Below are 17,456 nucleotides of genomic sequence, written 5' to 3'. Positions count from 1 at the left end.
GAAGATATTTGCAAATGACATATCAGATAAAGGGCTAGTATCCAAAATCTATAAAGAACTCATCAAACTCAACACCCAGAGAACAAAGAATCCTATGAAGAAATGGGCAGAAGACATGAACAGACATTTCTGCAAAGAAGACATCCAAATGGCCAACAGACACATGAAAAAGTGCTCAACATTGCTCGGCATCAGGGAAATCGAAATCAAAACCTCAATGAGATACCACCTCACACCAGTCAGAATGGCTAAAATTAACAAGTCAGGAAACCACAGGTGTTGGCAGGGATGCGGAGAAAGGGGAACCCTCCTACACTGTTGGTGGGATTGCAAGCTGGTGCAGCCACTCTGGAAAACAGTATGGAGGTTCCTCAAAAAGTTGAAAATAGAGCTACCATAGGATCCAGCAATTGCACTACTGGGTATTTACCCCAAAGATACAAAAGTAGGGATCCGAAAGGGTACGTGCACCCCGATGTTTATAGCAGCAGTGTCCACAATAGCCAAACTATGGAAAGAGCCAAGATGTCCATCAACAGATGAATGGAGAAAGAAGATGTGGTGTATATATACAATGGAATATTATACAGCCATCAAAAGGAATGAAATCTTGCCATTTGCAACAGTCTGGGTGGAACTGAAGGGTATTATGCTGAGCAAAATAGGTCAATGAGAAAAAGATATGTATCATATGACTTCACTGATATGAGGAATTCTTAATCTCAGGAAACAAACTGAGGGTTGCTGGAGTGGTGGGGGTGGTAGGGATGGGGTGGCTGGGTGATAGACATTGGGGATGTTATGTGCTATGGTGAGTACTGTGAATTGTGTAAGACTGTTGAATCACAGACCTGTAGCTCTGAAACAAGTAATACATTATATGTTAAAAAATATATATATATAGCAGGAAGGGAAAAATGAAGGGGGGGAAATTGGAGGGGGAGATGAACCATGAGAGACTATGGACTCTGAGAAACAAACTTAGGGTTGTAGAGGGGAGGGGCGTGGGGGGATGGGTTAGCCTAGTGATGGGTATTAAGGAAGGCACGTACTGAATGGAGCACTGGGTTTTATATGCAAACAATGAATCATGGAACTCTACATCAAAAACTAATGATGCAATGTATGGTGATTAACATAACATAATAAAATTTAAACAATTAAAAAAGTGGATTCCAACCTTCATGGATGATTTTGAGGGGTTCAAGACTTCATTGGGGAAAGTGAGTGCAGATGTGGTGGAAATAGCAGGGCAACTAGAATTAGAAGTGGAGCCTGAAGACGGGCCTGAATTGCTACCATCTCATGATCAAACTTGATGGGCTGAGGAGTTGCTTTTCATGGATGAGCAAAGAGAGTGGTGTCTTGAGATGGAATCTACTCCTGGTGAAGATGCTGTGAAGTCTGTTCAAATGACAACAGAGGATTTAGAATAGTTTATAAACTTAGTTGATAAAGCAGTGGCAGGGTTTGAGAGGATTGATTTCAGTTTTTGAAGAGGTTCTGCTGTGGGTAAAATGCTATCAAATAGCATTGCATGCTACAGAGAAATCATTCATGAAAGGACGAGTCAGTTGATTTGGCAAACTTCACTGTTGACTTGTTTTAACAAATTGCCACAGCCATCCTCACTTTCAGCAAGCATCACCCTGATCAGTCAGCAGCCATCAACACTGAAGCAAGACCATTAACCAGCAAAAAGATTGTGACTTGCTGAAAGATCAGATGATGGTTGGTACTTCCTAGCAATAAAATATTTTAAAAATTAAGATATGTACATCATTTTTTTTTAAAAGACACAGTGCTATTGCATACTTAACAGACTACAGTATAATTTAAACATAACTTTTATATGCTCTTGGAAACCAAAAATTTATTTGACTCACTTTACTGGGAAATTCCCCCTATTTTAGTGATCTAGAACCAAACCCACATTATCTCTGAGCTATGCCTGTATTTAAAACTGCTGTTGATTTTCTGTTACTTCTTTTTGATGAAGTTCAGTCATTTAAGTACCCTTATCTTTTGGTAAGAGTCTGTGAACATGTAATTCTGTGTCAAGAGGGCATGGAGGGTGTTGGAAAGATGGCAGGTAGAAAAGGAAATGGGAGGAGAGTAAAACTTGAAAATAGAGAATTATTTAAAGTCATGTAATGATATTAGAGATATATTCGACAAAATCAGAGATATTAAAAGGACATATTATCTAGCCATCAATCCCTGTATAGGGGATGTTGTTTTTTTAAAATACACTTAAGCCATTTCCATTATTTTAAATAACATATATCAGTATTTGTTAATATTTGTGCTTCATATTGCACTGCCCAGTTCTTGTTGTTTGGGATTCTATAAAGTTGGAAAACAGCTGGCTACTGCTTTTTGTAGTTGAACATTTGAGATTTTCATTTCCTTTGTTTAGTCTCTTTTGTGGGTAACATATTCCTAATTTCTTTTTTGTTCTTATTCCCATTTGTCAATGTTTGTAGACATGGTTTTAAAATAAAGCATATATATTTTTAATTTTTATTATAGAACATGTTCAAATTAGAACATATAATAAATCCCCACTTACCCATCATCCAGCTTAAATAGTTAGCAGTAACTTATTTTTTTTATAAAATAAAGGATATTTTATTCAGAGAAATTTAATAATACTCTTTTGTTTTCTCTTAGGTGGTGCTTTGTAAATTTCATTCAGTGTTTCTGTCTCAGAAAGGGCAGGTTTATACCTGTGGTCATGGTCCCGGAGGACGTTTAGGCCATGGAGATGAACAGACATGCTTGGTAATTGAAATGTCATTACACATTTTAGGTAACTTCAGTAAAATTTCCATAACACGGAAACTTCAGTTAATTAAAAAAGTATTATTTTTAATCTACTGTAAGCAGAGAGTAATATAACAATTGATAGTAGAGTTAAATCAATTAGTTGGGTCACTTGGGTGGCTTAGTCAGTTAAGCCTCTGACTCTTGGTTTCAGCTCAGGTCCTGCTCTCCAGGTCAGGGAATAGAGCCATGTTATGGGCTCACTGCTCAACAGGGGCAGTAGGTGAGGGGAAGCAGACTCCCTGTACACTCTCTTTTTCTCTCTCTCTGAAATAAATAAATAAATCTTTTAAAATAAATCAGTTTCTTGGTATATCATGTTCAAATTAAAGGATTTAGATATGCCAAATTCTAAAGCATCAAAGGAAAATTATATTTTGTATTTGGCAAATACTGGGACAGGAGAGCATATAAATAAGCCTTAAAATATTTCCATAGTTGAAATTTTAAAAGTCAGACTATTGTTTTTTTTTTTTAAGATTTATTTATTTGATGGAGAGAGAGAACGCATGTGAGCACAAGCAAGGGGAGTGGCAGAGGGAGAGGGAGAAGCAGACTCCCCATGCAGGGAGCTCAACATGGCTTGATCCCAGGATCCCAAGATTATGACCTGAGCTGAAGGCAGCCACTTAACTGACTGAGTCACCCAGGTGCCCCATAAGTCAGACTAATTGCAAAACCCTGGTGTTTGTTTTTTTTTTTTTTTTTTTTTTTTTAACTTCTCATCAGAGTATTTGTGGTCTAAAAGTTGAGCCAGGGGACGCCTGAGTGACTCAGTCAGTTAAGCCTCTGAATCTTGGTTTCAGCTCAGGTCATGATCTCACGGGTTGTGAGATTTAGCCCTGTGTAGGGCTCTGCACTCAGTGGGGAGTCTGCTTGAAGATTCTTTCCCTCTGCCCCTCCCCCTTCTTGCGTGTGTGTGCTCTCTCTAAATAAATAAATCTTAAAAAAAAAAATTAAAAAGTTGAGCCCGTATTTTCATTGTATAATCACAAAATTGAGTCTTACAGTACTGAAACTTAGTGCTAATTGGAAGAAGCCTATTAATTATTGCATTCAGTAAAGTTGCCTCAGTAGGTTTTTTTTAAGGTAAATTTTTTTTGACAGGATTACTGGTATATTTATCTATTAAAGGGTGCTTTAAAAAGTAGGGACAGCTAGGGCGCCTGGGTGGCTCATTCGTTAAGCGTCTGCCTTCGGCTCAGGTCATGATCCCAGGGTCCTGGGATCGAGTCCCACATCGGGCTCCCTGCTCGGCAGGAAGCCTGCTTCTCCCTCTCCCACTCCCCCTGCTTGTGTTCCTGCTCTCGCTGTGTCTCTCTCTGTCAAAAAAATAAATAAAATCTTTAAAAAAAAAATCTACTTATAAAAAAAAAAAAAAAGTAGGGACAGCTATGACAACACCCATTTCTCATGGGTTTATTATGTTCTAGGCATCAGTGATGCTTTTCAAGCAGTATCATTACCTTGACTTAAGCCTCACAGCAACCCTTTGAGATTATAGACATTATTTTCATTTTATGCAGTGTCAGACTGTTGTTTTTTATACTTACCAACTCATTTACTCCTCACACCTGTATTTTCCTGTATTTTTATTTATTTTTTTCAATACATCAGTGAATACTTTGGCTGAAGAGCTCCCTTTATTTATACCAACCAAATTTGCACTTGGTGTATGATAAGGGCTCAAAAATCACTTGTTGGATTGAATTATTTTACTGAAATGTCATACTGGGGTTTTGTATTTTACTCATAAACCGATGTCCATATCCTGTTAAACTCACCTATCCCTTGCTAAATTGTAGAGTTTACCCATGATAGATCAGCCATTTATTAGTCATGTCATTTGGATATAGTATCACCAGACTCTATTTGTATTTTTATATAAATGGTTAATATATTATAGGATGTGAGGGTGATCTGGCTGCGACATCTGTCACTCCATTGATCGCCAGGGTTGATTCAGCTGATCTGGCTGGCTAGGCAGGTGTCCCCTTCCTCCCTCACCTCTCCATGTGCATCCCTCCCGAAGCTGCGCGCTCCGTTGAAGAGGACGACCTTCCCTGATAGAGGAGGACCATTCTTGGGTCAGGGGTATACGAATAGCTGCGCTCCCCTGCGAGAACGTCCAAACAAGCTCTCAAGTCCATTTGTAGGAGAACGTAGGGTAGTCAAGTTTCCAAGACTCCAGACACATCCAAATGAGGCACTGCACGTGGTAGTCTGCCTTTCTTTAAGAAGAAAAAAAAAAAAAAAATATATTAAAGTTAATTTTATTTTGTAGATCCCTAGGCTTGTGGAAGGACTGAGTGGTCATAATTGTTCCCAAGTGGCAGCTGCTAAGGATCATACTGTTGTACTGACTGAAGATGGATGTGTTTATACTTTTGGTCTGAATATTTTTCATCAATTAGGAATTATTCCTCCACCTTCCAGTTGTAATGTACCCAGACAGGTAAGCTTCCTTTTTAAAACAAGGTGACTATTTGCTATAAAACCTGTATGGACAAAAAGATGGAAGGTATTGATATGCAATTTATTTTACTTATATTTGATGGTATATACTTTATTTTTCACAGGAGACATTAAGCATTGTACAAATTAGCATTTGTTTGGAGTAAGAAGGCACTTAGGAAATTAGGCCCCAAAGTGCTTTAGTTTCAGCTTTTTAAGTATTTATAAGCAGAGGGGGATCCACTTTTTTGCGGTTTGAAACAAATAATTTTGAATCCCTCCTTAAGAAAAAATATGAAGTTATAAATGCAAAATGGCCATGGAAGTGAGTTACCCAGAACACTAAGCTTACTGGCCTCATGGAAAATCTTCCTCTGCACCGAAAATATACATGGCAAGTTTATGTCAGGGGACATGGGCCCAAAAGCCACTGTTTGTTCTAATTTCCCCCTCCCATTTGCACAGCCACTACCAGAAGGTACTCTTTACTCAAGAGTACTTCATAGACCTAGTTCAAAGAACTAGGACTGGTGCTCTAAATTAATATGTTGCTAGAATCATCACTCAATAACAAATGAGTTTTCAGCTCATAAAATTTTGTATTTCAGAGGTGAAGTTTCTTTACTGGTTTAATCTTCTGGATTTAAGATTATTATTAGATATACATTTTTTATTAATAAACTTTTAAATCTAATGCTTTTCCATTCTGGATGACTAATGAATCAATAGGAATTACTGAGAAGTTGTTAGAGGTAATCTCCAATCTGTGGTACTTTTTGGTTGGAAGATCCATTTTCTACAGACGTGGACTTCGTGGATATTTAATCATAGATTTCTTTACAAATGATAGATTTTATTCCTGTATTTATTCTTATTGTGTGGCTATCTTGGAGCTTTAGGTTGATATGGACATATTCAGTATTCTCAGTTACTTTTGCATCCCCAGGAGCCATTTGGCAATGTGCAGAGACATTTTTAGTTGTCACAACTGGGGGTGGGAATGGAAATCGTGCTACTGACATCTAGTAGGTAGAGTCCAGGGATGCTGCTAAAACTACAGTTTATAGGGTAGTCCCCTACAACGAGGATTCATCTGGCTGAAAATGTCAGTAGTGCCACTGTTGGGAGACCCTGAATATGTCCAGTATTTTTTCTTTTCTTTCTTTTTTTTCATTTTCTTTTATTTTTTTAATCCCCATCACTTGTTTCATTCATTCCCCAACCTACCTCCCCTGTGGTGACCATTAGTTTGTTCTCTACAGTTAAGGGTCTCTTTCTTGATTTGTTTTTGTCGCTCTCTTTTTTTCCTTTGCTCTTTTTTTTTTTCTTAAATTCCACATATGAGTGAGATCATATGGTATTTGTCTTTCTCTGACTTTTTTTTTTTTTCCCCAGCATTGTACTCTGTAGCTCCATCCATGTTGTTGCAAATGACAAGATTTCATTCTTTTTTATGGCTGAATAATATTCCATTGGTGTGTGTGTGTGTGTGTGTGTGTGTTTGTGTGTACACACATACATCTTTATCCATTCATTTATTGATTGGCACTTGGCTGTTTCCATAGTTTGGTTATGGTAAATAATGCTACAATAAACATAGGGGTGCATGTATACCTTTAAATTAGTGTTTTTGTGTTTTCTGGGTAAATACCCAGTAGTATAATTCCTAGCTCCTAGGCTAGTTCTATTTTTAATTTTTTGAGGAACCTCAACACTGTTTTCCACAGTAGCTGCAATAGTTTGCATTCCTGCTAACAGTGCAGGAGGGTTCCCCTTTCTCCACATCTTTGCCCGCACTTGCTGTGTTTTTTATTTTAGCCATTCTGTCAGGTGTGAGGTGGTATCTTATTGTAGTTTTGATTTGTATTTCCCTGATGATGAGCATCTTTTTATGTGTCTCTTGGCCATCTGTATGTCTTCTTTGGAGATATGTCTGTTCATGTCTTCTGCCCATTTTTTAATTGGATTATTTGTTTTTTGGGTATTAAGTTGTATGAGGTCTTTATATATTTTGGATACTACACCTTTATTGGATATGTCATTTGCATATATCTTCTCCCATTCCATAGGTTGCCCTTTAGTTTTGTTAATTGTTTCCTTCGCTGTGTAGAAACTTTTTATTTTGATGTGGTTTATTTCTGCTTTTGTTTCCCTTGCCTCAGGAAACATATCTAGAAAAAAGTTGCTACAGCCAGTGTCAGATACTTTACTGCCTGTGTTCTCTTCAAGGATCTTTGTGGTTTCAGGTCTCACATTTAGGTCTTTAATCCATTTTGAATTTATTTTGTGTATGGTGAGAGAAAGTGGTCCAGTTTCTTTCTTTTGTATGTTGCTGTCCAGTTTTCCCAGTACCATTCATTGAAGAGACTGTCTTTTTCCCATTGTAAACATTCATTCCTCCTTTGTTGAAGATTAATTAACCATGTAATTGTGGGTTTATTTCTGGATTTTCTGTTCTGTTCCATTGATCTATGTATCTCTTTTTGTGCTAATATCATACTGTTCTCATTATTACTGTTTTATAATATAATGATATCTGGAATTATGATAACTCCAGTTTTGGTTTTCTTTTTTGAGATTGCTTTGGCTATTCCTGGGGTGCAAGGGTGGTTCAATATTACTACAAGAATCAGTGTGATATGTTAAATCAATAGGAGTCATCTGGCTGAAAATGTCAATAGTGCCACTGTTGAGAGACCCTGAATATGTCAAATTTAAAAGTACTGTATTTTCTGATAGAATGAGAATGCCGGGTTTTACATATTGCTTGTTGACAGGTTGGATGATTTGGTTTTTCTATCAGGTCAATTTTTTATATGTTAAATCTGCTGATTTAAAGTGGCTACATCAAAGTATCTTGTGTTCTGAGAAGAGTTGGATTCTCAGTGTTAGTGCTAAGATCTATTAGTGAATTCTGCCCTTACTGGTAGTTAGTATGTGATATATTTGCTACTCTGGTCTACTGGATCTTTTAAAAATTGTACAAGTTCTTAATAATATAATAAACTGCTGTCTTGCTTGTCTTTTTGAATAGATGCAGGCAAAATATCTGAAAGGAAGGACAATCATTGGAGTAGCAGCAGGCAGGTTTCATACGGTGCTGTGGACTAGAGAAGCTGTTTACACTATGGGGCTAAATGGTGGACAACTGGGTAAGAAATCTTGATGACAATATCTGAAAAATAAATTAAATTTTTAAGATGGGTATTTTGTGATTTATTTGTGTAATTTTTTTAGGTTATTTGCCAGATCCCAATGGAGAAAAGTATGTAACTGCTCCTCGTCAAGTCTCTGCCCTTCATCATAAGGATATCACTTTGTCTTTGGTTGCTGCAAGTGATGGGGCCACAGTCTGTGTTACCACAAGGGGAGATATTTACTTACTTGCAGACTATCAGTGCAAGAAGATGGCTTCTAAGTATGTGTATTTTTGTAAAGAAATACAACCTTAATAATAATTCAATTCTTCCAGCAAAACTGAGTATCAGCTTTATGCTATGCTCTGGAGTGTCAGATGGAGAAAACTGGACAGAGAAAATTTAAAACTGAAAGGGAAAGTCAAAAGTAGAGTAAACGTGTGCATTCTCAAGTGGGGCTTTAGGTGTCGCAAGTGTGTATATGTATGGGTAGTGGCATTTGGGAGGGAAGGACTTGCTATAAAAAGAAACAGCCATTATATAAAGAAAACTTACAGAAAGGAGGGACTAAGGTTATCAAAGGCCAAATCATCTTACTTCACCTTTCACATATATCACCCTAGATTATTGTTTGATTAGTAATTTCTTTAAAATTGAGCATGTGTATTTTAGAAAACATATTAATGAAGAATTTTCTTTTTGACCTAGACAACTAAACTTGAAAAAAGTTCTTGTTTCTGGGGGGCGTATGGAATACAAGGTTGATCCTGAAAATTTGAAAGAAAATGGAGGTCAGAAAATTTGCATTCTTGCAATGGATGGAGCTGGAAGGGTGAGTGTATATTTATGCAGAAGTATATTAAAGTAATTTTGTTGTGAGTTGATAGCTATAAGGGACCTGATAATGTGAACATGTATTACTATGATAATGATTCCTATTGACTTTGTTTCTCTACTTATTTTTGACATCCAGTTCTAATTAGTATGGAGCTGGTATTTCAAAGAAAGTTTGATGACATTTAACTAATGTTGCACAGTACAGCTTTGTTAAACTGTAGCTTAAAATTTCATTTACTGTGCTTAAAATGGAAATAAGGGATTTTGATATATTATTTGATATGTATACTGAGTACTGATGAAGATATCGAATTGCATAGATAGGAGATATTTTATATAACTGCTTCTTAAAAAAATTAAAAGCTAAACAGGCGATATTAAAAATTTGTTGCGTAATTAGAAAATTTTTCCCAGATTTAGTTTTAAACAAATGTAGACATAATGTGTATTTTTAGAGACTATAGCTGCATTCCTAGATCACTGTAGGAAGAATCTCTAATCTCTTTCCATTTAAGTAGAGTTCAATTTTGTTCCCTATGCAAATATATCAGTACATTTCTCTAATGAAATTGTTAAATTAAAAATATACCTTAGTAACACAAAGAGTTTTACACTGTAGCTAGAAAAACACAGATTGCCTTCTGCTTTTTGCTTGTCAAATAGAAACATACAACGAGATTGTTTTCTGAGGTTTATAAAGTACTATAAAATTTGACATTTTGGAAATTGAAGAATTAATCATAAAGCTCCACCTACTGGTACTTAACAGGTATAAATCTGTAGTCAATCATTTTAATATGGGGAACTATATTAGAATTAGAACTCTAATTTTGTACTAATGGAAGGGAGCAGTGGCATGGGATTACATAAAATAGTATAAAAAACATTTGACTCTAGGATGTGTTTCATTTATATTAATATGGATCTAGTGTATACCTCTGGATCATTACTTTCTGGAAAATTAGAATCTCACTATGAAAACCAGTCTCTGAAGGAATCAATCAGTATAGTCTTTTTTTTTTTTTTTTATATAACTTTTGAGTGATCTTGGCAGATACCATTTTGTGTTTTAGTTTTCTTAAATATGAGGGGAATTGAACTTTTAAAAATCATCAGTGTTAATTTTTCAAATGAAATCTTTCTTGGAATGCAAATAGATGAAGCAGATAAGAGTTACTGTTCTGGATAAAACTGGATTGGGAAACTCAACACCATACCTCTCATTATTCTCTCCATCCCTGAGCAGCAGGTTCTAAGTCATTTCTCAGGAATTCTAAGGTTTGCAGAAGCACTTGGAAGCCATTGAACTCTATTATGATTTTTCTGTCTGTAAGATTTTGTTTTAGTTATATAATTGGGTTATTCATACATCTCTTTTTCTTGAGAGTTAAAGTTTGGATTTTCAATAGGGTGATTTTTCATTCTTCTTGCAAACAGATGGTATTACAAGTCTGATATCTAAGTTTTAGCTTTCATATTTTTGTTTTCCTTTAGCATTGTAGCAGATAGATTTGAGAAAAACAAGTAATATTGAATATTACTTCTTAAGAGGAATGTCTTTGAAATATTTTTAATGCTTCATATTTGCTTGATGTACTTTTAATGAAAGATACAGTTCTTTAAAAATAAATTGATTTTTATAGTATCTTCTCCTGTGAAAGAATGAACATGGAAACATTAATCAGAGCTTTTGTTTTAGAGATATTATCTTGCAATTTCCCTTTTTGGTTGTTCAGATGATGTATGGGAATATATATTCTAATGTAATTTGGGCTTATTTTAGGTATTTTGTTGGAGATCAGTCAGCAGTTCTGTGAAGCAGTGTCGATGGGCCTATCCACGCCAGGTCTTTATTTCTGACATTGCTTTAAATAGAAAAGACATTTTATTTGTCACACAAGATGGGGAAGGATTTAGAGGGAAATGGTTTGAAGAAAAAAAAAAGAATTCTGAAAAGAAAGGTGAGTTCATATATGTGAATAGTGCGTAAAGTACTTTTCAGTTAACCTTTAATTTCACAAGTGTTTCTCATTAGGTTTGACAAGTGTTGGTAGGTTTTTACCCTTAAGTCTCCTATTTTGATTTTGGTTTGTGTGTGTGCAGGTAAACAGTGATTTCAATTCACTTAAGTCTGGTTTTCAAACATTTATCTGTCTCAGTATATCCTGAGGTCATGGTGCATTCCTATCAGTAATAGTAGATGACTAGTTGGCTCTAGGGCCAGGGAAGTATAAAGTTTAAAGAAAAACTTCCCAGATGCTTTTAAACCATCTTCCAAGCTCTATTTTTTCTCTTCTTCCCTAAATTGAGAATTGAGTGGCTTATACTATATATATTTTTTCCCACCACTTGTATATTTAAAATTAAAGTTTTAAAAGGTACATTTCATGGCTTAAAGGGAAATTACGGGAAGAATGAAGTTTTTATATTAATGAGAATTTTAAAAAATAAAAGTAGTTGAATTAAGCGGTTGCTAAATAGAGATGTTTTATTTCATTACTTGATGAATATAAAGGATAGCTTTAACTAAGGTGCCACCATTGAAAATAGAAGTTATTCATTATATAGTTCATTCTTAATTTTATCTGATTATAAATTTATAAATTTTTGAATTACTTGAATTGTTTTTTAACTTAGGTTACCAACTTTTTTCTTTCATCCATAATTATTATCTGTTGATTTTTCTTCTGGAAAAACTAGAATTCATTTACCTATTCATAGTTCATTGGTCCCACCCTAGCCCTACTCACATGGACTACCGCAAAAAATAGGTTTTCCTTATTTGTACTCTTACTTCTTCTTATCTGTTCTTAACGGATTATCAGAATGATCTTTTAAGATCAGATTCTAATATTCCTGTGTTTAAAACTCTTTAATGGTTTCCTCACTTCCTGAACATTGTCCTGAAAGCTCCTGCTCTGACCCTTGTCTGTGTCTCTGAACTCCCTTTCATTTACCACTCTCCAGTCACATTGACCTTCAGGTTTTCAATTTGTTTAGTAGTCCCAGGGCTTTTCCTAATTTTTCACATCTGAGCTTTATTTATACTTCATCAGAGATATTTTCACAGATCCCTCAATCTAAATTGAAGTACCCTGTTTCACTTTTCATATTCCCTTTGTATTTTCATGATGCAAGTCATTTTTGCTTGTTTTTATGGATTTATCTTTGTGATTAATTTTTCTAATGCTTATCTCCTATCAGACTCTAAGATGGCAAGGACCTTGACTGTTTCACTGTATCCTTAGCATTCAGTATATTTCCTGACACATAGTAGTCCCTCATTAAGTCATCTGTTAAATGAATAAATCAGTTATTGTATGCTAAGACATACATAAGGAACATTTATAATTATTCAGAAAATTATAAACATATTCTTCAAAATCATAAAGCCACAGTGAAGTGATTAATGATTTGTTGTATTTTTTCTTCTAGATTATGCAAGTTGTGTAAACATTTAAAGTAGATTTACTAGGTGTCAGATAATAGGGCTACGCTTTATTGATAGCAACATATATGTAAGATAGGCCCGTTTTCAGACATTCGGAAGTTTGTAGGGACAATAGACATATACATAACTATTTACAGTTTACAAATACTAATGTGCATATGTTAGGTTTTTTGAGAGTGTAGAAATTGCAATAACTGAATGTTTGGGGGAAGATTAGTGAAGCCCCATAATACTGAAATACAGTGAATTTTAGAGAGTAAACAAAATGCAGGTTTGACTTGTAAATGTTGGAAGTCTTGGAATAGTATCTTAGTCATATTTAGTGGTCTAAAACTGAATTCATGATCTCATGCTCCCACATTTGCTTTTTAATGTTTTCTATCTAAGTAAATGGTTACCTTTGACACCTCACATCCCCCCACCCCTACAGCCGATCAGTCACCAAGTTTTGTCACTTCTATCTCCCGATATTTCTGAAATCTTTCCACTTTTCTCCACTTTTATTGCTACAACTTCAGTGTATATTATTTATTCTTTTTTTGGACTCTTATTAAAGTTTCCTAAATGATCTCTTTGTCTTTATTTTTAATTACTTTCAACATTCTTCCTGTTGCAGCCACAATCATTTCTTTGCATGCAAATTTCATACTTTTGTTTCATAGCCTTAATCCAACTTGTAATGATACAATCATTTGTTTAAATGTCTGTCTTCTCTGCTAGATTGTGTACTCCGAGATGGTAGGGACATGCCTGTCTTGTTCACTACTGTATCATTAGGGACAGACTGATGATCACTGTATCACAGTAGGACAGTGTGGTCACTCAGATATTTGGAAACAAATGAACATGCAAATTATGAAAATACCCAAGTTTACATATTTTTAATGCAAGCTGAGGAATTTTAGAAGCCAATATAACACTAGATTTGCTTTTTAGAAAGAACTTTGGTTGCAGTGTGGAAGATGGTTTGTTGAAAGGGATAAAATCATGGATAATTGAGAATTGACTAACCAAAATTTCCTGTATAATACCTGTACATAGGGTGCAAAATATGTTGAAGAGAGAGAGGATATAGTTCTTCAAAAGGACTTATATATGAAAGATATTTCCGTGTTTTAATTGTTTTTCTATTTTCTTTACTACTAAACCATTTTAAGAGTTTCAGTAAAGCCTCCATTAATGGAAGTTTATTTTTCTTTTTAGCAGAGATTTTATCAAATCTTCATAATTCCTCATCAGATGTGTCTTGTGTCTCTGATATAAATAGTGTATATGAAAGAATTCGACTTGAGAAACTTACTTTTGCCCATAGAGCTGTTAGTGTCAGCACAGATCCAAGTGGATGCAACTTTGCAATCCTGCAGTCAGATCCTAAAACAAGGTACACTTGTATATATTAAATTTCATTTTTGGAAGGAATAATCACTGGGCTTTCTTTTGTTTTCAGTAGCTTCTGGAGCAAATTTAATTGAAATGCTTTTGCCAAGACTTGTAGAGGCTTTAGACATAAAATAATGTTACCTGGATAACTCAAAGGTGGAATTTGTTATAGTGGGAATAATAAGTGTTTCTCTTAGTTTGTAAACTGATATTTATTGAAAACATTGAAGATATATATGCACAAAATTTATATCTTAGTACTTTATGATGTACTCTAGGTTCTCAGATTCTGAGAAATATAAATATTAAATAGTTTGCAAAAACTTCTAACACTTGAAATTAACAAAAGAAGAGGTAGTAGTGTGAATCTCAGTGCCAATCTTCTCTAAGTCACATTAGTAGAGAGATGACAGGTTAAGATAAATATCAAGGGTTCTATTAGAAAGAAGTCCCAGAAGTAGGCTGACCATCCATACTGGTTTGCCTAGGTCTGTCCCATATTTAGCACCTAAACTCTCATCTCCTGGGAAGGCTCTCAATCCAGGGCAAACTAGGAGGATTGTTTTCGGTACCTGGAAGGGTGAAATGTGGATTGGGAAGGTGTGATAACCATCTAAGAGTACTGAAAGAACCAGTGTTACGGACTGATTGTATGTCTGTATTTGTATTTATCTTTATCTTTACTTCCTGAGTTTCTAACCTATTCTGGTATTTGACCTGAAGTATTTGCTCAGTTCTTTGTATATTTGGTTTTCTTCACTTAAAGTAAAAGGATAAAGGATAAAATAAAAGGATACAAAAAGGTTGAGAACTGTACTCTTTTTTTGGATGTTTTTAGTTTTATAGTCATTTGTGTTTAGTCATTTAAAAAATTTCTATGAAATGGTCATTTGAATTTATATTCTAGTGTTTCCTTGTAGAAATAAAAAACACTGCTTTCAAGGGAAAACTTAAATCTTGTCATTTTAGTTTAGGAGAAAAATATAAAAAGGAATAAAAACATTTTGAAGTATGATACCGTATCTTAGACTTTGCAATATTCTTATATTTTAGGAAACGCCAGGTTTAAAATCTAATAAGTTTAATAACTAAAAAAGAAATTGTACTTTAAAAGGAGAATTGACTAGGGATGCTTTTTTTTTTCATGAAAGTAAAAATGATTTTTGTTTCATTTCTAGCCTTTATGAAATTCCAGCTGTATCGTCATCATCCTTTTTTGAAGAGTTTGGCAAACTCTTAAGGGAAACAGATGAAACGGACAATATACATGATGTGACATTTCAAGTTGGCAATAGAATTTTCCCTGCACATAAATATATTTTGGCAGTGCATTCTGACTTTTTTCAGAAATTGTTTCTTTCAGATGGGACCTCTTTAGACTTTACAGATGTTTACCGGAAAGATGAAGATTCTGCAGGATGCCATCTCTTTGTGGTAGAGAAGGTTCATCCTGACTTGTTTGAGTACCTTTTACAATTTATATACACAGATACTTGTGATTTTTTAATTCATGGCTTCACACCAAGAATAAACTTTAACAAAAAGCCAGAAGAATATCAGGGCACTATGAATTCTCATTCAAATAAAATGAATTGCCATGAAGATAATCAGAAGTCAGCATTTGAAGTTTACAGAAGTAATCAAGCTCAAACAGTTAATGAAAAGCAGAAAAGCAAACCAAAATCTTCCAATAAAGGGAAAAATACTGGGGAAGATGATCCTGTAAGAATGTTGCAAAATGTTGCAAAGAAATTTGGTTTCAGTAATTTGAGTAGTAGGTATGGCTCCTCCTTAATATCTATTCTTGAACCTCATTATGTCCTTTTAAAAATTTTTCTCTTTTTCTTTGCTAATCCTCTTCTCCCCTCCCTCAACTCCTTCCTTTTTGGATATGTTTTTTCTCCAATTTCTGCTAAAACTATCTCTGTAGGACTCCCTGGATTAAAACTGTGGAGGCTGTTAGTGGGTTTGAACTCTCCATGGTGTTTGTGTAACAGGGATCTGGAGTGGTAGGCAGTGTGGTATACTGGAAAGAGTACTGTCTTTAAACTTAGACCTATATATGTCTCTTAGCTCTACAATGACTAGCTGGGGCAGATTTCTTAAGTTTCTTTGAGCTTCAGTTTCTCAGTATATAAAAGGGAGGGATAATAGTGATCTCAGATTGTTGGTGTAGTTCTGTCATATAGGATGTGTAAAGTGCCTAAGAGAGATTTGTCATATAAACCAGAATCTTTGGAATTCTCTCTTTTTTTAAGGTATGTATGTTGCTTGTGGCGGTATAACCTAATATGTGGGGTAGGAGCAGAGGAGGAGCATGTATCAGGTTTCCTATTAAAAACACTGAGGGGCTTTGTGCTATGGCTTTGATATGTTTTTTGTCAGTAATTATATTTAATGTGCAGGTGACCCTTGCAAAACATGGATTTGAACTGTGCAGATTCACTTGTATTAAGATTGTTTTGTGATAAATTCAGTACAGTACTGTAAAAGTATTTTCTCTTCTTTATGATTTTAATAACATTTTCTTTAGCATTTATTGTAAAAACACAATATATAATGCATATAACATACAAAGTGTAAGCATACAGATCTACTATTTATGTTATTGGGAAGGCTTCCAGTCAACAGTGGGGTGTTAGTTAAGTTTTGGGGGAGTCAAAATTATATGCAGATTTCAACTCTGGGGGGGTGGCCAGGGCGTAGTGGTGTCTCTAACTCCTGCACTGTTCAAGGATCAACTGTACTTTGAAGTAAAATTGAAGGAGAATATATGGTACTCCTTTAACACAGAGTAGAGTTTGTTGAGATACTTTTCTAGGCAATATAAATTATATAATTATGTTCAGATGTAAGGTAATTTGTTGGATTTCTGTTGTTTGTTTTGGTCCATCAACTGCTAATTTTTATCTATTCTTCATAGGTTAGATGGAGTCAGATTTGAAAATGGAAAAATTAATGTTATTGAGAAGAAATCTGGTACTAAATCAAAGCTAAATCAGAAAAAATGGTAAGTTAGGAAATGAAGATAAACTTCTCATCTCTAGATTTTGACACCTAAGTGTGAAAACAGAGCTCTTCTTACTGACATATGAAGCAAAATATATGAATTGATACCCTTTTATCTTTACTAGTCTTCATTTCTAAAAATGTTGGAGAGATGTTGAGGTAAATGGATGAAATATTAACTGCTCAATAAGACATTGAAACAGTTCGTTTTAAAATTATTTTCTAATGAGGGGGCGGAGCAAGATGGCAGAGGAGTAGGAGACCTGGATTTCGTCTCCTCTCAGGAATTCAGCTGGATAGGGATCAAACCATTCTGAACACCTACAAACTCAACAGGAGATCGAAGAAAAGAATAGCAACAA

General features: G+C 34.9%; 1 protein-coding gene across 6 annotated transcripts in view; it reads left to right on the top strand.

The window, feature by feature from the left end:
* Window positions 1-17,456, top strand: part of IBTK (inhibitor of Bruton tyrosine kinase) — a 208,417-nt gene that overhangs the window by 132,165 nt on the left and 58,796 nt on the right. For 5 of the 6 annotated variants that reach the window (XM_081828589.1, XM_081828586.1, XM_081828587.1 and 2 more), the window contains 9 exons: window positions 2,674-2,784; window positions 5,111-5,281; window positions 8,315-8,432; window positions 8,518-8,698; window positions 9,126-9,249; window positions 11,038-11,215; window positions 13,909-14,086; window positions 15,264-15,863; window positions 17,009-17,095. In XM_081828589.1, coding sequence (XP_081684715.1) covers window positions 2,674-2,784; window positions 5,111-5,281; window positions 8,315-8,432; window positions 8,518-8,698; window positions 9,126-9,249; window positions 11,038-11,215; window positions 13,909-14,086; window positions 15,264-15,863; window positions 17,009-17,095 — 1,748 coding nt within the window. The remainder of the gene's footprint in view (window positions 1-2,673; window positions 2,785-5,110; window positions 5,282-8,314; window positions 8,433-8,517; window positions 8,699-9,125; window positions 9,250-11,037; window positions 11,216-13,908; window positions 14,087-15,263; window positions 15,864-17,008; window positions 17,096-17,456) is intronic. The other variant, XM_081828588.1, reaches the window with a different exon arrangement.

Source organism: Leptonychotes weddellii, chromosome 8, assembly GCF_054177405.1.
Source record: "Leptonychotes weddellii isolate Sample4059 chromosome 8, ASM5417740v2, whole genome shotgun sequence".
NCBI classification, from domain to species: Eukaryota; Metazoa; Chordata; class Mammalia; order Carnivora; family Phocidae; genus Leptonychotes; species Leptonychotes weddellii.
This window is presented reverse-complemented; position numbering and strand designations above follow the sequence as displayed.